Raw genomic sequence first — 27,226 nt, forward strand, 5'->3', positions numbered from 1 at the left:
AGGTACACGTTCAATATTCGTACAAGGAAAACTGACATTTCAATGAGTCCTTAGGTTTCCTTCCACCATATATCCATTGACAAGCAGAACCGTGCTGACTGCGCAAACACCTCCCCAATATCATAACTGGATGTTTAGTATGCCCCTCACATTTTTGTAAATTTTGATGGGACAAGACTGAAGCCATGACACTTTGATACAATGTAAAGTAGTCAGTATACAGCTTGTATAACAGTGTAAACTTCCTGTGCCCTCTAAGTAACTCCACACACAGAAACTAACGTCTATACAGCTGACAACAAAAGTGAGTACACTCCTAAGTGAAAATAGCCAAATTGTGTCCAAAGTGTCAATATTTTGAGTGGCAGCCATTATTTTTAAGCACTGCCTTAACATTTTTGGGCATGTAGTTCACTAGAGCGTAACAGGTTGGGATCATTATCTTGTCTGAATACTGCCCTGCGGCCCAATCTCGGAAGGGAGGGTGTCATAGAAAATATTAAAATCTCTATGACTCTGTAATGAAGGGGCATACACCCCACTCCCTCAACCCCTCATACAAATTACCAGTGAGAAGGCAAACAGCAGACAGTCTGAGCCTCCTTGAATAGACTGTATAATGAACATAAGGAAGTAGGGAATTACCCATAGTGTGAAGTGAACCAGCCTAATTAACATGCAGGAGCTCCTTTTAGGATAAAAGCACCCAGGTGACTGAATGTTGATGTCTATTGGGCATAAACAAAAAGGTATAGTGTTGTGAGTTCATTTTCCCCTTCACTACTGAGGCCCGAGGAACTCCCTCTTCTGGTGAAGAAAGGTAGTGAGCCTGATTGTCAAACACCTGGGGCTGATGATGATGACTGGCTGAGTGGAGTTAATGACTGGATATAAGGCTGCCGACGCCCTTCTGGCCTGCGGGTGATTTCTCTGTGGACTTCTAGGAAACCAGTCTGATTCCTGCTCATCTAAAGCTAAGATTTCTGCTTTGCCTTTTTGCATTATTGTTTTGTTTTCCTTGCTTTTCTGGATTCTGCCATTCCCTGCTGGGGTGAGCTGAATCTCCTTTTGCCTGTTGCTCTGTCTTCAGAATATTCCTGAGTACTGACATAGCTTTTTTGAAGCCTAGCGTCTTCAGGGCCTTTTTTACTGTCAGTTGGTTGTCTCTTATTTTCATAGGGTTTTTTCACGGATTGCAGACAGCAGCCTTCCTGTCCTTTCCTATCTAAGCTAGCGTGGGCCCCATCTTTGCTCAGTCTATCTTTCTGTCTGTGTTTTGTTCTTTCTTCTTGATTCACCGTCATTATATGTGGGGGGCTGCCTTTTGCTTTGGGGTCTGCTCTGGGGCAGTTTAGATTTCCCTTTCTGTCTTTAGGCTATGTAGTCCTCCGGCTGTGATCGAGGGGCCTAGGGCATCGTAGGAGCCCCCCACGGCTACTGCTAGTTGTGTTGATAGGTTCAGGGGTCTGCAATCCGATAGCTGCCAACTTCTCTGGTTTTCTGGATTTAGCTAGCATTTCTATTTTTGCCTCCTACGGTGACTCAATCATAACAGTATAGTTTGGACTGGTATTTTGGCCAGGGAAAGTGTTGAACAACAATAGGGGCCTGTGTTTACACATAGACACAGAAATGGAAGAAGCCTTTTGTCCCCAGGAAATACATTGTCCTTTCAGGGGAAATATCATACATTTACAATAGACATATATTTGTCCCTGTAAGGGAAATATTGCATCTGCAATAGACTAGATGTGTCCGAAAGAAAATGTTGAATTTCGAAGCTTGTATAAATCTGAAGGTGATGGGACAAACATTTTTTACTTCAGGATTAATCGGGGAAAAAAAAGATGCACATTTTCTCATAACTGCAACCCCTGCCTTTAAGCCAGAAATTCACAGTGGCCAGACAACTGACACCAGTGGGTTTATTCTGTTATTCTTTTTTATTTTATGTACTGTACATGCTGTACTTTTTTGTCCCCTTTGTAAAATCTCTTGTACATTTTTTTTATAAACACTGCCTATCGTTTGGATTATATATATATATATATATATATATAAATTTAATAGTTCTGCTCCTTTTGTTTTGTAAACCACACCCAATAAAGCCTTATGTTACCATAACAAGGCATTCGGTCAGCCGGTCTATAAAAAAGGGCAGCAAGTAGTGCTGGGATTATAGTAGAGTTGCAGTGACTGTACTGGGGGTATATACATATATTCCCTGGGTGGGAATCGGAGGTGTATATACCATCCACTCACTGTTAGTTTTCCGATAACCGTCCTGTTGGTGGAAACAGCCTGTGGCCTCCTCTGTTGATCGGTCAATTGTGTAATTGTCCAGACAATAGTGGGCAGCAGAGAGCTGTTAGACACAAAGATCACAGTGGGTAGTTCTACGTGACCTTCATGGGCTGCGATCCTTAACAGAGGGGATCAAGCCCTGCTTCAGTATGTCACTATACATGTTGGCATTCATGGTTCCCTCAATGAGCTGTAGCTCCCCACAGCCAGCAGCACTCATGCAGCCAAAAACTATGACACTCTACCACCATGCTTGACTGTAGGCAAGAAACACTTGTCTTTGTACTCCTCACCTTGTTGCTGCCACACACGCTTGACACCATCTGAACTACATAAGTTTATCTTGGTCTCATCAGACCACAGGACTTGGTGCCAGTAATCTATGTTCTTAGTCTGCTTGTCTTCAGAAAACGGTTTGCAAGCTTTCTTGTGCATCATCTTTAGAAGAGGCTTAGTTCTTGGATAACAGCAATGCAGACCTATTTCATACAGTGTATGGTTGAAGCACTGACAGGCTGTCCCCTCCTTCCACCTCTGCAGCAATGCTGGCAGCAATCATACATCAGTTGTGAAAGACAGCCTCTGGATATGATGCTGAGACCGTGCACTCAACTTCCGTGGTCGACCATGGTGAGGCCAGTTCTGAGTGGAACCTGCCTTGTTACACCAGCATCTGGTCTTGGCCACCGTGCTGCAGCTCGGTGTCAGGGTGTTGGCAATCTTCTTATAGCCTCGGCCATCTTTATGTAAAGCAATAATTCTTTTTTAAAGGTCATCAGAAAGTTCTTTGCCATGAAGAGCCATGTTGAACTTCCAGTGACCAGTATGAGAGAATGAGAGCGATAACAACAAATTTACCGCCCCTGATCCCTAGTCACACCTGAGACCTTGTAACACTAATGACACCGGGGAGGAAAAGTGGCTAATTGGGCACAATTTGGCTATTTTCACTTAGGGGTGTATGTTATGATTTGGTCACTGAGGAGGAGAGCAAGCACAAGCTAAGCCACAGAAAACCAGAGAGGTTGGTAACTAAGCGGATTGCAGACCCCTGATCCTATCCGCACAACTAGCAGTAGCCGTGGAGCGTACCTACGATGATCCTAGATGCCTCCGCCCAGCCGGAGAGCTAACTAAGCCTAAAGCAAGAAAGGGGAAATCTAAACTGCCCCAGAGCAGACCCCAAAGGAATAGATAGCCCCCAAACATATATTGTCGGTGAAACAAGGTGAAAACACAAATGCAGGCAGGAAAATAGACTGAGCAAATGATGGGGCCCACACTAACTAGACAGGACAGGAAAGGAAAGACGCTGTTTGCAATCACGCAAAAAACCCTGCAAAAAGTCCAACATGTCTGATGCAAAAACACTGAAGTCGCACGACTTCGCCCACTATATCAGCACTCTGGTATATTCTGAAAGCGGAGCAAAAAGAGGCCAATCTATTAAGGGTCAAAAACAAACTGGCACAAGCAGTAACATATGGACGGTGATTCAACACAGCCCCAGCCGGAGCTGGCTGACCCACGCAAAACTGAGATAGACAAAACCAGATCAAATGCAAACAGAATAGCAAATGAACACTTATCTGGAAACATCAGACCTCAGGAGGCAAGAAGAAAATCACCAGCAGGGATAGAGGGAGTCGGCTGACATAAATCCCAATCTGAAGCCCCAGATCTCCAATCGTCATCCTCATTATCAGGTGGCAAGCCTCTGTTAATCAGATCAGCTCCATTACCTCCAGTAACCACCAGCGGGAGTCCAGAAAGAGAACTCACAACCCCTCTGTCTGACCAGCTCCACTACCTTCAGTAATAACCAGAGGGAGGTCAGAAAGTGAATTCACAACAGGTGTACTCCCTTGTGTTGCCAGTGATTTAGACCATAATGGCTGTGTATTGAGTTATTTAGATATTTATACAGTTATACAAGTTGTACACTGACTACTTTACATTGTGTCAAAGTGTCAGCGCTTCAGTGTCATCCCATGAAAATATATATTTACAAAAATGTGACGACTGTACTCTCTTTTGTGATATACTGTATATTATATGAGTGAGCACAGATTTAAAGGGGCTATGTCACCAAGTTTTCTGCTATTCTGAGAACAGCATAGTTCTCAGATGGAGTAGGTTGCAAAGGGCAGAGACCCTGATTCCAGTCATGTGTCACTTACTATGCTTCTTGCTGTAGTTTTGATAAATAAAGAAATAATATTTAAAAATTACAATTTACTATTTTAGACAGTTTGGACATTTTTTATAATTGAACTATATTTGTTACTTGTAAAGTTTTCCATTTTAAGCACATTTAAGTTTTGCTTTTTTTTAGGTTGCCTGCTGACCTCTATGGTGAATTTACAGCTGCACATTTTTCCACATTCTTACCTCTGTTAGCAGGAAATGTATGGCCATTGCTCTCTGGTTCAAGGGATAGTGTCCTGTATGGAGATAATAGTAACATTCTATAGCTAATCATAATTCATATAAATATTAAGGCCCCTTATGCATTATAAAGCGGTCAGCCAACTCTCCCACAATAACGCTCGGCCGAGTGCTCCAGTGTTTTCTATGAGAGCACCACTGGTAGGATTTTATCTGAAAACCTGGAGCAAGTTAAGAGAAGAGCTACCAGGATGGTGAGTGGACTGCAAAGTATGTCCTACGAGGAACAGATAAAGGATCTGGGATATTGGATATTAGAAATAACTTTCTGACAGTGAGGGTGTTCAATGGTGGAACAGGCTGCAACAAGAGGTGGCGAGTTCTCCTTCAATGGAAGTCTTCAAACAGAGGCTGGTTAGACATACGTCTGAGATGGTTTAGTGACTCTTGTATTGAGCAGGGGGTTGGACATGATGACCCCAGGGGTCCCTTCCAGCTCTAATATTCTAGGATTCTACGAAAATTATCAACAATTGAAGCTCTAATGGCCAGATGTCAGGGGAAGATTTGGGAGTCCCCCATACACAATAGTTTATCATCTGGATCAGACGACTGAAACTACTACTTAATTTGGCTGTAGAATACAATGATTGTGTTGACTGGAAACTCCTCGTCATGTTACCTGGCGCGTTTATCAGTATTTCTCCCAAAATAAACTACTGGGCAGAATTTTATGAGTCCATCCACATAAGTTGTAGTGTCGGGTCCTGTACTGAATGTTGGGAGGCTGAGGTCAGACTTGGATCCCTATACAGCGAATCTGCCATGTCAGGGTCAGTGTGCTTGTCTGTTTGCGTGAACGAGTCTAATAACACTCCATTTATCAGTGCAGGCATCATGTTTAGAGATGAGCAGAACTTCAGAGAGAGGAGAGATAGAGGAAGAGAGTAAGAAAGAGGGTGAGAAAGTGATAAAGTGAGAAAGACAGTGAGAAAGAGGATGAGAAAGATTGTGTGAAAGAGAGTGAGAAAGAGATAGAGGGTGAGAAAGAGATTGAGAAATAATTAGAGAGTGAGAAAGAGGGTGAGGAAGAGAGTGAGAGAGTGAGAAAGAGAGTGAGAAAGGAAAGAATGAGAAAGGAAAGAAAGAGAAAGAGAGTGAGAAAGAGGGTGAGAAAGAATTAGAAAGAGAGCGAGAAAGAATTAAAGAGTGAGAAAGAGAGTGAGAAAGGAAAGAATGAGAAAGAGGGTGAGAAAGAATTAGAAAGAGAGCGAGAAAGAATTAAAGAGTGAGAAAGAGAGTGAGAAAGGAAAGAATGAGAAAGAGTGAGAAAGAGGGTGAGAAAGAATTAGAAAGAGAGAAAGAATTAGAGAGTGAGAAAGGAAAGAATGAGAAAGAGAGTGAGAGAGTGAGCAAGAGAGTGAGAAAGGAAAGAATGAGTAACAGTGAGAAAGAATGAGAAAGAGAGTGAGAAAGGAAAGAATGAGAAACAGAGTGAGAAAGAATGAGAAAGAGAGTGAGTTCTGCTTCGTTTAGCAGCCCCCTGGCCCCCATGTTCAGTTCTTGATTTACGTTGAGAGTGGCACATAAGATATAAAATGATATACATGTATTTTCACATTATCTTACCTTGGAATGTCTCTGACTGGTGAGTAAGTAGATAACTCCCTTTTAATGACAGGCTCATCTAAGGGAAAAAAAATAGGCACATACATCATACATTAATTTAGATGCTATATTTTGGGCAATTCTAATGCTGCTAAAAACTCAACTAATGGCCATACTCAGTAAAGACCATAAAGTATATAAACTGAGACATTCATCTCATACAGTACATTTGAATAGTGTTGTTTTTCATCATGTGTAATGGATTTCTTCCTACTCAAAAGAATGGAGAGGTCACTGACATTTCTTAAGCAAGTCTGCTTTGTGTGAAGATACCCAAGGGGCCTTGTAGGATGATGTGGTTACTCCGTCTTATGTTATTCAAGGAGTGCTCATACAGACTAGGAAGAGATAAATGTAAAGATTCTGTTTGATTCTACTGATGTGTCACTTACTGAGCTACTTATTGCAATTTTGATAGAATCCCTGTTTTCTCTGATGTTGATGTAGCAGTGCTCAGAATACTGAGCTGTGTTTAACCCCGCCCACACCCCTGATTGGCAGGTTCCTGTGTACATTGTGAGTAAGCTGCCAATCAGTAGTGAGGGTGTATGTTTTCAGTGATAATCTTGTGCTCATAAAACATTGATTGCATTGAAAGTATAACAAACTGCTGAGCAAGTGACACTTCACCAGAATCTGCCCTAGATGAAATCTCCATACATAAAGTGTTATGTAAAACTTAATATAGATTATATAGGTAGTGATCATTATTATTATTTATTTTTAGAGACCCATTGGTTCCATGGTGCTGTACATGTGAGAAGGGGTTAGATGCAAAATACATATAGAAATTACAAAGAACAAACTAACAATAACAGACTGGTACAGAAAGGAGAGGGCCCTGCCCCTGTGGGCTTAAAGTCAACAGGATAACTGGGGATGAAGACAGTAGGTTGGGGGGGTTGTGGTAGCCTCCTGTGGTCGTGAGGTGGCAAAGGGGGCAAAACAAGCAGTAAGTATTCCTGAAGAGATGAATTTTCAAGCTTTGTCTGAAAGTTCCGAATGTGGTGGATAATTCAACACATTGGGGAACAGAATTTCAGAGGATAGCGGACACTGGGGAGGAGCATTGGAGGCGATTGAGTGAGGATGAACATGGAGGAGAGAAAGAGGTCTTGTTAGGACCTGAGTGTACGTGTGAAAAGATATCGGGAGATTAGTCTGGAGACACATTTGAACTGGATTCGTTGGGGAATTGGGAGTCAGGGAAGGGGTTTGCAGGGGAGAGAAGTGGATGAATAGCAAATGGATAGTTGAATTAGTTTGGTAGCAGAGCTAATGATGGACTGGAGAGGTGTGAGACTGTTAGCCGGATGGCCACAGAGGAGGATGATTCATTAGTTGAGGTGGTAGATTATAAGAACATGCAAGATCAGTTTTGGAAGATTGATTCATGGTTTAGAAAAGGATGGATTCTGGAAATATTTTGGACTTGAAGGTGGCAGGGGGTGGTAAGAGCTTCGATTTGTGGTTTGAAGACTAGGGCAGAGTCAAGAGTTACGCCGAGGCAGCAGACTTCCGGTACAGGGGAAAGTGTGACGTAATTTATTGTGCTAGTTGGGGTAGGTGAGTTAAGTGGGAAGGAGGAAAGATGATGAGTTCGGTTTTGTCCACATTTAGCTTTAGGAAGTGAGAGGATATGGCTGATAGACATCCTGGGATTCTATGTAAAAGACCATTGTGGTCAAAACATTGTATGTTTTTTCAATGGCAGAATAAATTGTTGTAAGAATTTTTTCACCCGGATTGGATGCTGCTTCTCTCTATTATTTACATGGAACCTTTATGTCCATTTGGGTCTCTGGACTGGAAGCGTGCATCTCCTCAATAATCCTGTTTGTGGTGTTGGCTGTCTTTTTTACGCATCCTGGGATTCTAGACAGCAGAGACAGCAGCCATGTTTTGGTGAGGCCCAGGAAGGATAAATTGTGATAAATTGCGAGAGGTAAAGAGGACATGGAGCTTATTGTGGAGGGAACCGGTGCTCCAAAGAGCTCCAGTGAGTGATAGGGAGGAGGCATCATCAACTGTGGAGGTCCAGGAAAGGGAGATATGTCACCAGCAGTGAGGAGAAGCTGAGAGAGAGAGTAGGTGTGAGAAGGAAAGTTTTTTGGTGTTTTAGTAGGAGGATTGCGATGTTGAGGAGCAGGTCTGTAGATGAGGTAAGGTGGGAGTGTAAGAGAGAAGGTGTGATGATTATTTGTTTGGAGAGTGTCAGGGTTTGGGAATAGTGAGAGTAGGAATTAGTGGGACAAAAACTATAAAGGCATAGATGGACCTATAGAGGTGATAGCTGAGAAATTGGTGTTGATCCCGCCTCTGGCCAGGAGAAGTTGAATGGAAGTCTTTAACTCTGAACACATGAGATGACAGATGAGCGCCGTGATGCACTTGGCTACCTTCGAAAGTCTTATAGACTTATATTGAACAATACATACAGAAAATCTGAGGCTTTACTCAACATCTCATGGCCACAATCTTGAGAATGGAGGACACAAGCTCCACATTCCGGGTGACTGATGGGTGTGTCAGTAATGAGACCCTTGCCATACTAACAGTTTTCACCGATCAAGTGAATAGGTGATGAATTGTTTGGGCTGGAAGATCACATTAACAAGGGGTTGTTTAAAGCAGACAAAGATGTTACACTAGAATATGTCTAGGGGGGCAAACTTAGTCTTTAACTGTTTCACAAACTTGTAGGATGTATCAACTCTGCCTCTATGAATACATTTTCTTGCTTGTCATCTCAGTTACAATTCCCAGAAATTAAAGGGCCTGTACCAAGTTTTTAACATTATTCCCTATTCATAGGATAGTGGAGAACTAATGATCATTGTGGGGCCGATCCTGAGATCAAGAACACTAGGTTTTCTCCAGTGATCAGTAAGGTCTTCTATGGATTGGGGGATAACTTACAAACTTGGCACAGACCCTTTAAAGTTGAGATTTGATAGTATCATCACAAACAAATTCCTACCAGCATTTCCGTCAATTGCTTGGATCCAGATTTCCATCTTTTTAACAGTGGGAGATGAAAGTAAGTATTCAGATCCATCAGTGGCCCTAGAAATAGACAAATGTTATAGTTGTAAAGGCCATACTATGAAGGGTCCATACTATAAACGCTATTACTGCCGCCCCTTATGTCTCATCCTAACAAAACAGTATATACGCAAGTTAAAGTAAAAAATAAAGAAACTGGAGGCTAAAAAATAAATAAATAAAAATACCGTATATATCGGTAGACCTTTGTCTAGCTAATGCCCCCAGAGTTTGTGAAGGAAAAAAAGACTTATGACTTGCGCCTTATCATGTGCTTTAGATGTTTTTTGCGCCTTGTCTGAGATCTTGCGAAAAGAGATGTGGTTTAGGCTTAGTGCAGATGGGGCGTCACCTAACATGGAAAACTGATTGTGCCACAAAGTAAATCAACTAACAGAAATTCTAAACTTTGACGAATGTGCTATTTTTTAGCAGCATTCTGTAAGAGCATGCTGTAGTTTTGATAAAACTGTTGTTGTATCAGCAGGAGATTATCACCAAAGGACTAGTAAACCTGCTGCCATGTAGTCCAGCCATTCCCCCAACACTGACTGGCAGCTTCCTGCCTATGCACAGCACACACAGAAAGCTGCCAATCAGTGGTGTGGGTGGGATTATACAGAGTTCCATATTCGGAGAACTTGTAGATCTGCAGCAGATAAAACTGTGATTTGATCAAACCACATCAAGCCGCCCAGTAAGTTAAATAGCTAAGAATCAGGGTCTCTACCCCTACATCATGCTGTGCTCAGTTGGGGTACTTAAAACCTGGTGACAGATTCCCTTTAAAGAGGATTACTCTCCAGATTTCATAATACAAAACTGCATACATTAATATATAGATCTCTTAGACCTGGTGAGGCTGGTATACATACTTTGAAAATCCGTGTCAGAATAGATGTATACAGTAATCATATTAAAATGAGAATTTTAAGACTTAAGCTAAAAAGTGAGAATGCTTAGGAGTCTAAGTGAATTCAATCTCCGCCCAGCCTGATTGTCTGACAGCTGCAGCTTGTACTGAGAAGTGTGAGAGCTCAGCAGGAGGAAGGACACTGAGATATTTGTTAATTAAGCTAGGTTTCTGTCATTGATTGCTAAAGTTAGTACACCAGCCTTATCTGGTCTAAGAGATCTATTTAATGTATGGCTTTTAATTTAAGAAGTCTAGGGACAAATCCACTTTAAATGATGCCATGTTGCCATTCCATTCCCGGCATCCCCAGTGCATATAACCCTGGTTTCACTGCCCCTCAAAACTGTGGTATTAAGAGTGAGCTAAAACCAGTGCTGATAATAAAGCCATATGAGCTGGACGCCAGCCTGTACTCTACCTCACGAGGAAGGTGTTTACTTTTTCTGCAGGATCCAATATTCTTTCACAGACAGCGCCCACCATGTTAACTGAAGGAATTGCAGTTTCATTCTAAAGGAGATATTACATGCATTATATATCATCTTTAGCATTGGCTACTGATAAACCTTTCCCATAATGAAGGCTACTCCAGAAATAAATTCATCATTTACCTCTCCCCAGTTCTGTGCTGTGACTCATATGCCACATTAACAGTTTACGTCACTGCTTTTTTACGTGCAATTATTCACCCTGGGGGGGTGGTCCCGGGCTCCTGCTGTCTAATAGCATTCAGAGGAGATTGAAGGCGATCAGTTTTTTGCAGCAGCTCAATTAACTCCTTGTATGCCACAGTCAATTTAAAGCGCAGCATCTAAGGAGTGTGACAGAGGGAGATTGCTCCCTCTGTCATTACATTGGCTCCCCGCAGCACAATCAATATGGCATCTGGTGGCCTAACAATGGCCTCTGGTGATAGATCAAAACCAAATATATTGTGACAGTAAGTATTTAATTGTTTTATATACTTGATTTGCTATGTTCTTTCAGCTCATTAATGTAACATTAGACATGTGAGCCTGGTGTTACAGAGTATTTTTTAGCTTATGATATGTGTTCAATGAATACACAGTGCAAGCCAAATTACCCATAGGGACCAATAAGCTAGCGTGTAGCTTTTGGGATATATATCTAGTACATGACAACACTTTCAATACAGGGGAATATGACTGTGGCACAAGTATGATGCCACACTTCCGTAACCAAAGCCTTTAGGGCACAATACCTTGGCTTCATCCTTCTTGCCTTTATAGAAGCTCATGATCTTTCCTCGCATTGTGACAAAGTATGAGTTCCAGTAGTTGGCTGGATTTTCCTGCAGTAATACAAGCAGTACACGGTCTTCATACAGAATAGAGATTAAAAGCGAGAAGTTGATTTTTAGAAGCAATGCATCGTCTCCTTTCCTGCCATGTCACAAATACATTTTCTTTTATATATATATTGACATAAGATTTAACTAGAACTACTGTAAATCTGTTGTAAATAAAACATCATTGTTTGCAACTTTCTGGGCTAACATAGACTTCATTTATCTTGGCTTTCAAGATCCTTGCTTTCTTTTATTGAATGGAGATAAACTGGGAGGAATATGGTCATGGTGCGGTGTCCTTGATGAAAAAAGAAGATACTCGTTCCAAAAACTAATTTATTAAAACATACAAGAGGTATATATATATACATACGTAGATGGAGGGTCTGACATAGGTATATACAGGTGCATCTCACAAAATTATACTATCATCAAAATGTTAGTTCATTTCAGTTCTTCAATAGAAAAAAATTAAACCCATATATTATAGAGTCATTACAGAGCGATCTATTTCACGTGTTTATTTCTGTTAATGTTGATGATTATGGCTTACAGCCAATGAAAACCCAAAAGTCATTATCTCAGTATATTAGAATACTTTATAACACCAGCTTGAAAAATGATTTTAAAGTCCAAAATGTTGGCCTACTGAAATGTATGTTCAGTAAATGCACACAATACTTGGCCGGGGCTTAATTACTACATTACTGCAGTGTTGCATGGAGGCGATCAGCCTGTTGGCACTGCTGAGGTGTTATGGAAGCCCAGGTTGCTTTGTTTTTGTTTTAAACATCTTTTTATTGGTTTAACAAAGAGAAATAACATTACATGTGACTGATATGATCAAGCATTATTAGTTTCTCAGATTTCAAGTTTGATCTTACTAATCATATATTCACATCTCATATATTACTGCTTGATACTTGTTGCTATGCAGTAAACCAGGTAGTATCCGACTAAGTTTTATTGCTTAAACTCATGAGTCCCAGACAAAATCTTTGACGTAGATCCCTGGAAAAGATGTACACATCAGTCGTAACAAAATACAAACTTTTTACTAAGTAGAAAGAATAAAAGTTAGGTAGAGAAGTAGAGTGGATAGAAGGGGGAGTAATTAAGGGTGGGATGGAGTAGGGATTCCAGTCAGGGGGTGATGTCCATTCGGCAGGGGGTTTTGCCCTATTGTCTGAATGGTCAACCAATGTTGCTCCAAGATTAGTTGGTCTTAGGGCAATTTGATAAATTTTACTAAGGGTTTAGTTGTTTTAAGTATTCATCTCTTTCTCTAAAGAGTGTTCACGGCGCCCAGGTCAATCTGAATTTACCTATCTTAAAGGTCGTGCTGGCTATTATTTCTTCTATGTAATATATTTGGTTCACCTTGTGGCACCATTCTGCCAGGGTAGGACAGTCCTGGGATAACCAATGTAAGGGGATAAGCATTTTGGCTGCTGCTAACAAATACATAAGACATTTTTTATGTTTGTATTGTGCAAGATCTCTTGACCAGTTTAGAAAAATCAATTTCAAGGATGGGGGGTTTGGAAGCTGACAAAGTCTTGTTGCAATTTTAAGCACTTTCCTCCAGAATGGTTGAATATTTTCGCACTGCCACCATATGTGTAAATAAGATCCCCTCTCCCCGAAACATCTCCAACAATTAGAGGGTGCATCAGGCTCCCACTTCTTTCTAGTGTCAGGGGTGGTGTACCACCTAGTAAGGACTTTGTAAGAATTTTCTTGGACCCTCACACAGCCAGAAGGACCATGCAAGTTTTTATATGTCTTTTCAACCTCCCAATCTTGCAATACAACCTCAAGGTCCCTTTCCCATTTCATTATAAACGCTCGTTTAACCGAGGTTGAGTGGGCCAGGAGCATCTGGTAGAGCTTACCCAACACTCCCCTTGGTTTATTTCTCTGAGTCAGCAACTTTTCAGAAGTGGTCAACTCTCTGTGCAGAAGTCCAGATTGTAAATACTGTACGATCTGATCGAGTTTTTGAGCCTGTTGTAATGAAGAAAGTTAATATGATAGTGTGGAAATCTCATTTGTAAATCTTGCAGAGGGAGGATCGCACCATCTTCCATGAAAGCATCTAGACTTTCGCTTATTTTATGTAGAGAATCGGTGTCCTTAAGAAAAGGGCGATTTAAATAGAGGCCAGGTAGGTCCCCTACTTTTATCAGGGGTGATGGAAGTGGCATTAGTGAGGATGAGAATCTGACCCAGGTCCTGATTAGATTTTTTGTTATTGCATTTTTTTTATTTTTTTTTCAGAGAACCTTCTTTATAAAAACCCGTTGGCGAGTGAAGGATAGTAGCGATTGGTACTGACAGTGACTCGCTAGCAATCCCTGTCCAAAGTTTGTGATTACTCTCTCTCGTCCAATCGATTAATAGCGACAAAGTTGCCGCTGCGTGGTATTTTTGTGGGTCCGGTAATCCTATACCCCCTTTATGTTTAGGTAGAGAAAGAGTATAGCCCAGGTTGCTTTGATAGCAGCCTTCAGCTCATCTGCATTGTTGGGTCTGGTGTCTCTCATCTTCCTCTTGACAATACTCCATAGATTCTCTATGTGGTTAAGGTCAGGCGAGTTTGCTGGTCAATCAAGCACAGTGATACTGCTGTTTTTACACCAGGTATTGGTACTGTAGGCAGTGTGGACAGGAGCCAAGTCCTGCTGGAGAATTAAATTTCCATCTCCAAAAAGCTTGTCGACAGAGGGAAGCATGAAGTGCTCTAAAATTTCCTGGATAAAACTGTGTGTGGTAGCTCTTGAAGCAATAACTCCAGCAGCAGTCCACTTCTTGTGAATTTCCCTCACATTTTTTAATGGCCTTTTCTTAACAATCCTTTCAAGGCTGCGGTTATCCCGGTTGCTTGTGCACCTATCTCTGCCACACTTATCCCTTCCAATCTACTTTCCATTAGTATGCTTGGATACAGCACTTTGTGAACACCCGGCTTCTTTAGCAATGACCTTTTGTGGAGTGTATCAATGACTGTCTTCTGGAAATCTGTGAAGTCAGCAGTCTTCCCCATGATTGTGAAGCCTACTGAAACAGACTAAGGGTACCGTTACACCTAGCGATGCACCAGCGATCCCGACTAGCGATATGACGCAGTCAGGATCGCTGGTGCATCGCTAGGTGGTCGCTAGTGTGCTGCCACTCAGGCAGATCTCACCAGCGACATCGCTGGGGACGGGGATCGCTACTTACCTGTCAGACGCGGCGATCCCGCGTCCTCCCGCCCGGCTCCACGCGTCGCTCGTCGGCGCCACAGGAAGCGCCGCAGGAAGTGGCCGACGAGGAATGGTCCAGCAGCTTCTCGCGCGATCAGCGATAACCAGCGGGGGAGCCGGTCGGAGGTAAGTATCACATGCAGCGATATCGCTAGCAATATCGCTGCAACGTCACAAAATCGGTGACTTTACAGTGACATTGCTAGCGATATCGCAGTGTGTAACGGGGGCTTTAGGGACATTTTTAAACGCTTAGGTAGCATTTGCCGGTGTTTTTGTTAATTATTCTAATTTGCTGAGATAATGACTCTAGGGTTTTCATTGGCTGTAAGCCATAATCATCAACATTAACAGAAATAAACACTTGAAATAGATCACTCTGTAATGACTCTATATAATGTATGAGTTTCACTTTTTGTATTAAAGAACTGAAATAAATTATCCTTTTGATGATATTCTAATTTTGTGAGAGGCACATGTATGCATATATATATATATACAGTACAGACCAAAAGTTTGGACACACCTCATTCAAAGAGTTTTCTTTATGTTTGTGACTATGAAAATTGTAGATTCACTCTGAAGGCATCAAAACTATGAAATAACGCATGTGGAATTATATAATTAACAAAAAATTGTGAAACAACTGAAAATATGTCTTATATTCTAGGTTCTTCAAAGTAGCCACCTTTTGCTTTGATTACTGCTTTGCACACTCTTGGCATTCTCTTGATGAGCTTCAAGAGGTAGTCACCAGAAATGGTTTTCACTTCACTGGTGTGCCCTGTCAGGTTTAATAAGTGGGATTTCTTGCCTTATAAATGGGGTTGGGACCATCAGTTGTGTTGTGCAGAAGTCTGGTGGATACATAGCTGATAGTCCTACTGAATAGACTGTTAGAATTTGTATTACGGCAAGAAAAAAGCAGCTAAGTAAAGGAAAAACGAGTGGCCAACACTACTTTAAGAAATGAAGGTCAGTCAGTCCGAAAAATTGGGAAACCTTTGAAAGTGTCCCCAAGTGCAGTGGAAAAAACCATCAAGCGCTACAAAGAAACTGGCTCACATGAGGACCGCCCCAGGAAAGGAAGACCAAGAGTCACCTCTGCTGCAGAGGATAAGTTCATCTGAGTCACCAGCCTCAAAAAATCGCAGGTTAACAGCAGCTCAGATTAGAGACCAGGTCAATGTCACATCATCAGCGGTGTTTTGCGCAAAGCATTACTGGGACCGGAAGGTGCCGGGCACGTGATGAGAGGAGGGAAAGAGTCCGGGGGCCGTCGGAAGGTGAGTATATCACTATTTTTTATTTTAATTCTATTTTTTACAGGTTTATGCTACCCAGGGCCTGGAGGAGAGTCTCCTCTCCTCCGGACCCTGGGTACCATCCGCACATTACGCACTGCGCTCGACTGCGCCTGTCGCTGATTGGTCGCGGCCGCCAGGTCACGACCAATCAGCGACAGGCGCAGCTTACCGTTACAAACGGCTGCGCCTGTCGCCAATCAGCGATGCAGGATTTCAGTTACAGACAGACAGAATAAGGCGATTATATAGTGTATATACAGTGTTGGCCAAAAGTATTGACACCCCTGCAATTCTGTCAGATAATACTCAGTTTCTTCCTGAAAATGAGTGCAAACACAAATTCTTCGGTATTATTATCTTCATTTAATTTGTCTTAAATGAAAAAACATAAAAAGAATTGTCCTAAAGCCAAATTGGATATAATTCCACCCCAAACATAAAAAAGAGGGTGGACAAAAGTATTGGCACTGTTCGAAAAATCATGTGATGCTTCTCTAATTTGTGTAATTAACAGCACTTGTAACTTACCTGTGGCACCTAACAGGTGTTGACAATAACTAAATCACACTTGCAGCCAGTTGACATGGATTAAAGTTGACTCAACCTCTGTCCTGTGTCCTTGTGTGTCCCACATTGAGCATGGAGAAAAGAAAGAAGACCAAAGAACTGTCTGAGGACTTGAGAAACCAAATTGTGAGGAAGCATGAGCAATCTCAAGGGTTACAAGTCCATCTCCAAAGACCAGAATGTTCCTGTGTCTACCGTGCGCAGTGTCATCAAGAAGTTTAAAGCCCATGGCACTGTGGCTAACCTCCCTAGATGTGGACGAAAAAGAAAAATTGACAAGAGATTTCAACGCAAGATTGTGCAGATTTTGGATAAAGAACCTCGACTAACATCCAAACAAGTTCAAGCTGCCCTGCAGTCCGAGGGTACAACAGTGTCAATCCGTACTATCCATCGGCGTCTGAATGAAAAGGGACTGTATGGTAGGAGACCCAGGAAGACCCCACTTCTTACCCCGAGACATAAAAAAGCCAGGCTGGAGTTTGCCAAAACTTACCTGAAAAAGCCTAAAACATTTTGGAAGAATGTTCTCTGGTCAGATGAGACAAAAGTAGAGCTTTTTGGGCAAAGGCATCAACACAGAGTTTACAGGAGAAAAAAAGAGGCATTCAAAGAAAAGAACACGGTCCCTACAGTCAAACATGGCAGAGGTTCCCTGATGTTTTGGGGTTGCTTTGCTGCCTCTGGCACTGGACTGCTTGACCGTGTGCATGGCATTATGAAGTCTGAAGACTACCAACAAATTTTGCAGCATAATGTAGGGTCCAGTGTGAGAAAGCTGGGTCTCCCTCAGAGGTCATGGGTCTTCCAGCAGGACAATGACCCAAAACACACTTCAAAAAGCACTAGAAAATGGTTTGAGAGAAATCACTGGAGACTTCTAAGGTGGCCAGCAATGAGTCCAGACCTGAATCCCATAGAACACCTGTGGAGAGATCTAAAAATGGCAGTTTGGAGAAGGCACCCTTCAAATATCAGGGACCTGGAGCAGTTTGCCAAAGAAGAATGGTCTAAAATTCCAGCAGAGCATTGTAAGAAACTCATTGATGGTTACCGGAAGCGGTTGGTCGCAGTTATTTTGGCTAAAGGTTGTGCAAGTGAGTATTAGGCTGAGGGTGCCAATACTTTTGTCTGGTCCATTTTTGGAGTTTTGTGTGAAATGATCAATGTTTTGCTTTTTGCTTCATTCTCTTTTCTGTTTTTTCATTTAAGACAAATTAAATGAAGATAATAATACCGAAGAATTTGTGTTTGCAATCATTTTCAGGAAGAAACTGAGTATTATCTGACAGAATTGCAGGGGTGTCAATACTTTCGGCCAACACTGTATATATACAGCTCTGGCAAAAATTAAGAGACCACTTCCAAATGTTCAGTTTGTCTGATTTTTCTCTTTATAGGTATATTTTTGAGTAAAATGTAAATTGTTCTTTTAGTCTACAAACTTCTGACAACATGTCTCCGAATTTCCAAGTAATAAATTTTGTTGTTTTTTTTTCTGAAAAGGAGAAATAGGCAAAATTAAAAAAACCCAAGTGCTTTCAGACCTCAAATATTGCAAAGAAAACAAGTTCATAAACATGTAGAAATAACAATACTTATGTTTTAACTCAGGAAGAGTTCAGAAATCAATATTTTGTGGAATAACCATGATTTTTAAAAACAGCTTTCATGCGTCTTGGCATGCTTGCCACCAGCCTTTCACACTTCTTTTGGAGCAAAAATTTAAGCAGTTCTTCATTGTTTGATGGCTTGTGAATATCCGTCATCCTCTTGATTAAATTCCAGAGGTTTTCAATGGGGTTCAGGTCTGGAGAATGGGCTGCCCATGACAGAGTTTTAATGTGGTGGTCTCTTAATTTTTGCCAGAGCTGTATATATATATATATACCTATGGCAGATTCTCCATCAGGATGAAAATAAAAAAAAAATCCAATATACTGGTAGGGGTAGTAGCTCAATATAAATGTATGTAAAAAAAACAGCTTCATTTTGAGGTCAGGATGGGATAAAAGGGGATTGCAAGACAAAATGACAAACAAATGAATAATCTAATAAACAGATTGAAAAAATGGTGACCCCTATATGAAAGTGATGCAATGGTTGCTGTAATCAAGAAGGAATAAGGAATAAATAAGAACTTCTGTTATTATACCTATAAAAGGAGAGCTGAGAACAAATTCTCAATGACTACAATGCTAATGATGAAACGTTTACACGGATGTTGCCTACGAGCACTTGTTCGCTGACTATCCACTATGCTCCATAAGGCCTCATTCAGATGTCATGGATTTTCCATCAGCATTTGTATGTCAAAACCAGGATCATCTCCAAAACTCAGAACAGGTGTCACTCTTTCAATTATAGTTTTTCTCTGTTTCCTCCACTCCTGGTTTTGGCGTACAAACACTGATGAAAAATCACTGAGATCTGAATGAGCCCTAAGAGTGTCATTAGCTGAGTGATTAATCCCTGTGGCTGGAGATGGAATATGTGGTGCACCAAGGTCTCAGGGTACACGATCCACAGCATGTGGTGCCCTAAGGTCTCAGGGTACATGATCCACAGCTTGTGATACACCCATGTCTCAGGGTACACGATCCACAGCATGTGGTACCCCAAGATCTCAGGGTACACGATCCACAGCATGCGGTACACCAAGTGCTCGGGGTATACGATCCACAGCATGAGGTACACATAATGGTGATCATGGCTTATACCTTTCCCCCGGGCAGAAGGGTCTGCTTTGTCTCCATAAATCCATTAATTATTCTATCAAAGGAAGGACTCTGTCAGGAAAGAAAAGACAACAAATCAAAACTTCAGTTGTGGTCCAAAGTTGATGTGTTGAGTTTTTTAGAATCTATGTGTTTTGTTTTTTATTTCTTTTTACTGCAAAAAGCTTGAGGCTGAGTTCACACGTGGCGTTTTTTTCGCGTTTCCGCGGCGGTTTTAACTGCGCAATTTTGCCGCGAAAACGCGAAAAATAAGCATCCCATGCAATCCTATGGGATTCCGCAATGCTGTGCTAATGCTGCGGTTTTTACCGCGGCGGAATCACTTCGCGGTAAAAACCGCAGCATGCTCATTAATTTGCGGAATCGCAGCGATCCCGCACCCATAGGAATGCATTGTTCCGCTTACCTCCCGCATGTGGCTGTGCACACCATGCGGAAAGTAAGCAGAACGTTTGCGGATGGTACCCACGGTCCGGAGGAGAGGAGACTGTCCTCCGGGCTTTGGGTACCATATCCCTGTAAAAAATAGAATTTAAAATAAAAAATATTGTTATTCTCACCCTCCAACGTCCCGCGCAGTCTTCCCGCCTCTCTTCACGCTCTCGTTCGCAGTAGTCCTTTGCGAAAATGCCCGCGATGGCGTCCGTTCTCGCGGTCATTCGCGCGACGTCATCGCGAATGACCGCGAGACGTCGCGATCCCGCGAGAACTGACGTCATCGCGGGCATTTTCGCAAAGGATTACTGGGAACGGATGCGCGGGACGTCGGAGGGTAAGAATGAACACTATTTTTTTTTTTTTTACATCCTATCTTTTACTATTGATGCCGCATAGGCGGCCTCAGTAGTAAAAAGTTGGTCACACTTGTCAAACACTATGTTTGACGAGTGTGACCAACCTGTCAATCAGTTCTCCAAGCGATGCTACAGATCGCTTGGAGAACGCTAGCATTTTGCAAGCTAAATACGCTTGCAAAATGCTAGTTTTTCCGCGGGAAAATCGCGGGAATTTAAAATGCGATTTTCCCGCGGACTGGAATTCCGGAATTCTTGCGGTAATTTCCGCGAGAGTTCCGGTACGTGTGGACTTAGCCTTACTCAAGTCAATACAGTGCGGACGAGGTCATGTGCATCTTAGGTTGCAGCTGGAGATGGGCGAACCTGAACAGTAGAGTTCGGTGTCTGTACCAAACACCTACTCTTCAGGCATGGACACCGAACACGGACTTCACCAGGGAGTCAGTGCTACTGTTTGAGTTCGGCCTCCTGAACACCAGGTGTTTCTTGCACTGTCATGTGCATGACAGCATGGCAAATACCACCTCTGATCGGCGGTAAAATCACCGCCACTCAGACAGCCGCAGTTCCCATGCTGTCAAAAGACAGTGTGAGCCAGTAGCTGTGATTGGAGGAATAAAGTTTACCTCCGGTCACTGGTGTCGACTGATGGAACCACTGCTTCCATCAGCCGACACCTGCTGCCAGTAATAATAGTAAGATCAGAAGGGGCTGATGGGAGCATTTATCAGCCGCATGCACTGTAAATAAATAATTAAAAAAAAAAACAAACGCCCCCCCAGCCTAAAAATAGCAGCTGACAGCTGCCCAGAAAAAGTGCATCTATTAGATGCGCCAATTCTGGCGCTTTGCCCAGCTCTTTCCATTTGCGCTGTAGCAGGGTTCAAATTTGTTGGGTTCAAACTTGATCCCTGCTAACACCATGAGTTCACCAGGAGAATTTCACTGCGGTGAATTTGAACTGCAGTGAACTCGCCACGGAGATCGCTAGCAGGAATCTCACTGCAGTCCAGCCCGGATGGGAACGCAGCCTTAGCGACCAGTAGTAACCTCTATGACATCACCGCTAGTCACTGAGGCTGCGCTCGCAGCAGCTCATTCCCCAGTGGTTCTCAGCCTGGACGGTCGCATCTTGGCACCGTCCAGGTTGAAAACTCTTTATCCCCCAGACATGGATTACGGCACGGGCTAGAACGACGAACAGGTGAGGGATATTATTGTTTTTTATTTTATTACAGGAGACGTTGGCTTCAGTGGAATTAGGCGTTAGGTGAGTATAACTGTGTTTGTTACCTTTAAATAAAAAAGTAAAAGTGTTTTGTTTTATTTCAAATATAAGAATTTATTGTGGCTGTGTCTTTATTTACCATATAACTATAGGATTAGTACTGGATAGGTGTCTTATAGACGCCTCTCCATTATTAATCCGTGGGCTTGATGTCACCTGACAATACAAAGGTGACATGAACCCCACAAATATGAACCCCACTTGCCACCGCTACATGGCAAGTGGGAAGAGCCGGGCAAGGCGCCAGTGTGCGCATCTAATAGATACACTTTTTGTGGGCTGCTATTTTTAGGCTGAGGGGGGCAATATCCATGGCCCCTTACCAGCCTGAAAATACCATCCTCCAGCTGTCTGCTTTAGCTTGGCTGATTGGCAAAAATGGGGGGACCCCACGCCATGTTTTTAAAACTATTTATTTAAATAATTAAAAAATATGGCATGGGGACTCTATTCTTGATAACCAGCCTTGCTGAAGCTGACAGCTGAGGGTTGCAGCCTCCAGCTGTGAGTTTTGCCCGGCTGGTTATAAAAAATACAGAGGAACCCACGCCGTTTTTTTTTAAATTATTTACAGTACAGGAGATGGCTGATGAATACTCCCATCAGCCGATCCTGTTCTCACTGTTATTAGCGGCAGCAGGCGTCGGCTGATAGGAGCAGTTGTCCCATCAGCCGACACCAGTGATCAGAGGTAATCATTATACCTCCGATCACAGCTGCTGGCTCACGCTGTGTTTTGACAGCGTTTGAACCGCAGTTGTCTGACCGGCAGTGATGATTTTACCGACGATCAGAAGTGGTGTTTGCTGTGCTGTCATGCACATGACAGCGTGGCAAAAACTCGATGTTCAGGTCCCCCATTCAAATTAATGAGGTCCAGGTTCGGGTACTGTTCTGGTACCCAATCTGAACTTTTTGTACCTGTTCGGCCGAACCCACTGGACCCGAACATCCAGGTGTCCGCCCATCTTTAGTTGAAGTGTAGTATAATTACTGGTCATTATGTGAAATTTTTGCACTTACTGGAGAAGGTGGTGTGGGTAGATCTGGTATTTTTGATGGTCCACTGGTAAAGTCCACATTAAGTTCTAGCAAAGATTGTGGCTTCACCTCCGGCAGAGAATATCGCGGCTTCACCTCTGGCAGGGTATTTGGCGGCATCACCTCTGGAAGAGAATATTGTGGCTTCATTTCTGGCACGGTATATCGCGGCTTCACCTCCGGCAGGGTATTTGGCGGATTCACCTCCGGCAGAGAATATTGCTGCTTCACCTCTGGCACGGTATATTGCGACTTCACCTCAAGCAGGGTGTTTGGCGCATTCACCTCCGGCAGAGAATATTGCGGTTTAATCTCTGGCAGATTATATTGCGTCTTCACCTCTAGTATTGTATATTGCGGTTTCATCTCTGACAAAGAATATTGCGGATTCACTTCCGGCACAGAAAATTGTGGCTTTACCTCTGGCACAGAATAAATTGACTTCACCTCCTGCACTGTATATTGCGGCTTCACCTCTGGTATTGCATATTGCGGCTTCACCTCCGGTATTGCATATTGCGGCTTCACCTCCGGTATTGCATATTGTGGCTTCACCTCTGGTACTGTATATTGCGGCTTCACCTCCTGCACTGTATATTGCGGCTTCACCTCCTGCACTGTATATTGCGGCTTCACCTCCTGCACTGTATATTGCGGCTTCATCTCCGGTATTGTATATTGCGGCTTCAACTCGGGTATTGTATATTGCAGCTTCACCTCCTGCACTGTATATTGCGGCTTCACCTCCTGCACTGTATATTGCGGCTTCACCTCCTGCACTGTATATTGCGGCTTCAACTCGGGTATTGTATATTGTGGCTTCACCTCCGGTATTGTATATTGCGGCTTCACCTCCGGTATTGTATATTGCGGCTTCATCTCCTGTACTGTATATTGTGACTTCACCTCCGGCAGAGAATATTGTGCCTTCACCTCCGGCACAAAATATTGTGTCTTCACCTCCTGCAGAGTAAGGACTTAATTTATCATTGATATTTAGGTACAAGTTACACAGCTGTCGAGTGACCTGGGAGTAGTGGCTCCTTTACTGGCCCTAACACTAGGGGGCGCCCTAGTTCACCCTGATGCCCAGGATACTTCAGATTGCGAAGATCCGGGGCCTCCGCTGTTGCCTTATCTCCTAAGTTAACCCTTCGTCTCTCCCATTCCCTCACCCAGGGAAGCGGGGGCGCTACTGTGCACCGCAGTACACTAACCTGACAAACAAGGCAACAAAGACAAGGGTAAACTGAAAACTCCACACACACAAAATATTCCCTCACATATAACAGAGAAGAAAGCAAAACAGGGAAGGATAAGAGATTTCCAAATGTACAAACTAAACAACAGTCGCTTATAACTCCTCCAGTACTCCTTCTCATACCAGCCTCTCTCCCTCCTATAGTCATGAAGCAAGAGCTGAAAAAGCATCTGCACCTAACGGGAATATCCTGTAGAAATGCCATGAATGCTTAACATAGGAACATAATTTGCTCATAAATTATATCTAATATTGGTCTACAATTATTACCAAGCTAAGTGTTGGAGGAGTTGCCCAGTTTACGTGGAGCCAAATGGCTGTTTACACTGATTGCATAGCAAGTCAGGGTTGTAATACTGAAAGCGCTAACGATTGTGCTTTACGAATGGATGTCCATTTTTTTTTTACAACGTATTGTGCCGGATTCACCTACTTCAGTTGCATCATGCTGAATTTTTTGAGCCTGATGCAAATCATGACAATTAATCCAAAAAAGCATCAGTTGTCATCAGGGTTTTTTATTTTTACATTTTTTTTTTAATCATTTTATCTGAGGATGGACCATAATATTGCACCAGGTGCCCTGGACCTGTCCGGCAAAATAACAGATTTGCCAGACAGATGGGAATCGCAATGACGGATAAATCTGCAGGAAAGAGACTAAAAATCTAAGTCAAATTTGCTCAAACCCAAATGCCCTATGTTCCCAGATGAAAAATGACGTTACCAAAGCAGTGATGGGTGTTGTCTCAGGAATCAAGTCAAAGAGAACTGGAACTTTTGGATGTCTATCACCAAGTCCAACCAATGGCTTCTCCTCCTGCAGAGCACATGCAATGTATAAATTAGCACACAGGACGTTGAAAACGTTCATTATACGGTGAACAGATTTTTAGTTTTTTAATACTAATGCACACCACATACCACAACACCACTTTGTGTTTTCTCAGAGGATAGGGCAGAATTATATGATGTATAGGCATCTGTTGGATTAAAAAGCGATTTTTCCATGCGTTGGTACTTCGTGTCTTCTAAAGTAATTAATGGACTTTGGCCTAGGATTTCTTCTGTAATTGGTACTTTGTAGCTTGGGTATGATTGCACTGGAGCCAGCAGCTGCTCATAGGAAGACCCGATTGGTTGGGATACAGGTAATGTAATGGGGTTTTCCAAAGGAGGGATGTGGAGATCTAGAAGATTTGGGACACTCGATGTATTTGGCTCGGTCTTGGTTGTGTTGCTCTTGCCATCTACGTTGTCTAGTAAGTCACCAGAAACTAATGGGATATTCTGTTGTGTGGCGCTTACTGATTCCGTGGCAGGACGACTAGACAGACCCCTTGTGCTTCCTAATTTTTGAGGAAATCCTCTTCTGTCTGCTGACGGCTTCCTCTTTAGAGAAGGTACTCTAATAAAGGATTCAGGTTTCTTTGGTTCTTTTTCATTAAACTCAGGTTGCTTAGACAGGTTCTGTTCTCTCTAGGAAAGACACAAGATGTAACGTGAGTCTTCTTTTCAATAAACAGACCCTTACTCCAAATGATTCCACTCGATAAACCACAAAAGGGTTTTCTGATCTAACTGATCATACCGTGTTTCCCCGAAAGTAGGACCCCCCCGAAAGTAAGACAAGGTGGGGGTTACGGGGGGGTCCTTCAATGTAAGGCCTCCCCCGAATGTAAGGCAGGGTTGGGGGCCGCTGTGAAATGTAAGGCCCTTACCGTTGGGCCGCCGCTGTCCCCCATTGGGTCCCCAGGCTCCAGAGGTGTCCTCAGGTGCAGCTGGGCGGGTCCAGCGCTCATGGGGTTAACTCACCGTGTTAACCCCGCAATCCGCCCAGCTCAACAGCTCATTGGCCGCCCCTGTTCCCCACGTCACCGCCGGCCCCCGGCTCGAGCACTGATTGGTCCAGCAGCTCGGGCTGTAATTGGCCGCCCCAGCCCCACGTCACCGCTGTTTCCCTGCTGATTGGCACAGCGTTCCCTGCAGCACAGGCCTTCCGCACCCACAGCCGCACCGCAGAGGAAAACGTCCAGCATTTAAAAACCAAGTAGGGAAACATGTACTGTATAGGGTATGGGGCTGTGTGCAGTGGGATACGGCACTGTTATGGGGTGTGGGGCTGTGTGCAGTGGGATACGGCACTGTTATGGGGTGTGGGGCTGTGTGCAGTGGGATACGGCACTGTTATGGGGTGTGGGGCTGTGTGCAGTGGGATACGGCACTGTTATGGGGTATAACAGCATGTTAATAAATGTTAATTTATTGGTTAAAAAGAAATTGTCATTTTTTTTCGGCTAGTAAGACCTACCCCGAAAGTAAGACAGGGTGGGACTTTTTGGGGTAAAATTAATGTAAGACAGGGTCTTACTTTCGGGGAAACACGGTACAATCACCTCTAAGGAAATAAGTTAGAGAGGGGATAGAAGAGAGTATTAACTTTTGCATATGAGCGGTGGGATCACTTTAATCACGTCCAGGCCATAAATATCTATTCTACGCCGTTATCTTACTTTACATTATCGGAAACCTCTGTGAGAAAGCGAATGTGAAACACGCGTCGGGGTAGTCCCCGGAAAACATTGATCAGCACTTGCACTTTAAATATGGGTAAGTTATGTCCTCAGAGGAATATGAATTGATTTAATATGCACTTTAGATGTATCTACAGTATATGAGTTACCATCATATATCACCTCCCTTGGGATAAGTATATCAATAGGACATGGATGTACCTGAGTTATACTGATAACTTTCTCTCTTTTGTGGTAATATTCCCCTTTCCTTATATAACAATGGGAATTTCAATGCTTGACTTACAACATTTTTATATGCCTTAAACAATTCCTCTGTACTGTGATAGCCCAATTATTTTGAGTGTTCCCTAGGTGACACTTGTTCCCTTCTTGATGTGCACCCTTTATATTTATTCTCTTTATTATTGAATTTGATTAAATAAAAAATAATTGTTTATACTTATGAAGTCAGCGGTCCATTCTCTTTATTCCTATATATTACTTTATAGATGTAAAAAATATATTCAATAATATTCACTAGTAAATCACAGGAAATAATTAAATAAATAAGAGGGAGAGGTTTATCCCCAAACCCTCTGTATAACGTACTTACAAAGTGACTTGTGCTTTGTCTTTAGTGTGTCATGTTTCCTAACCCCGATGACGCCGTTTCGCCATGAGCTTCTTCAAAAGGGGCATGCAGAGGGTTTGGGGATAAACCTCTCCCTCTTATTTATTTATTTCCTATGATTTACTAGTGTATTTATCTGATTAATTTATTACTATAGATAAATACTGTATATACAGATATACTTCTCTGATCCATGACTATT

The 27,226-nt window shown here is 42.7% G+C and overlaps 1 protein-coding gene across 1 annotated transcript in view; it reads right to left on the reverse strand.

Moving 5' to 3' along the window:
- SPTBN5 (spectrin beta, non-erythrocytic 5) overlaps nt 1–27,226 on the reverse strand; it is a 313,866-nt gene that overhangs the window by 1,541 nt on the left and 285,099 nt on the right. Inside the window, exons 62-70 of the mRNA XM_073586632.1 lie at nt 24,802–25,356; nt 24,605–24,697; nt 22,599–23,579; nt 19,473–19,541; nt 11,544–11,633; nt 10,740–10,831; nt 9,341–9,426; nt 6,322–6,379; nt 4,696–4,748 (exon numbers count right to left, since the gene is read on the reverse strand). Coding sequence (XP_073442733.1) covers nt 4,696–4,748; nt 6,322–6,379; nt 9,341–9,426; nt 10,740–10,831; nt 11,544–11,633; nt 19,473–19,541; nt 22,599–23,579; nt 24,605–24,697; nt 24,802–25,356 — 2,077 coding nt within the window. The remainder of the gene's footprint in view (nt 1–4,695; nt 4,749–6,321; nt 6,380–9,340; nt 9,427–10,739; nt 10,832–11,543; nt 11,634–19,472; nt 19,542–22,598; nt 23,580–24,604; nt 24,698–24,801; nt 25,357–27,226) is intronic.

Source organism: Dendrobates tinctorius, unplaced genomic scaffold (assembly GCF_039654945.1).
Source record: "Dendrobates tinctorius isolate UK_male_01 unplaced genomic scaffold, ASM3965494v1 ptg000010l, whole genome shotgun sequence".
Taxonomy (NCBI): Eukaryota; Metazoa; Chordata; class Amphibia; order Anura; family Dendrobatidae; genus Dendrobates; species Dendrobates tinctorius.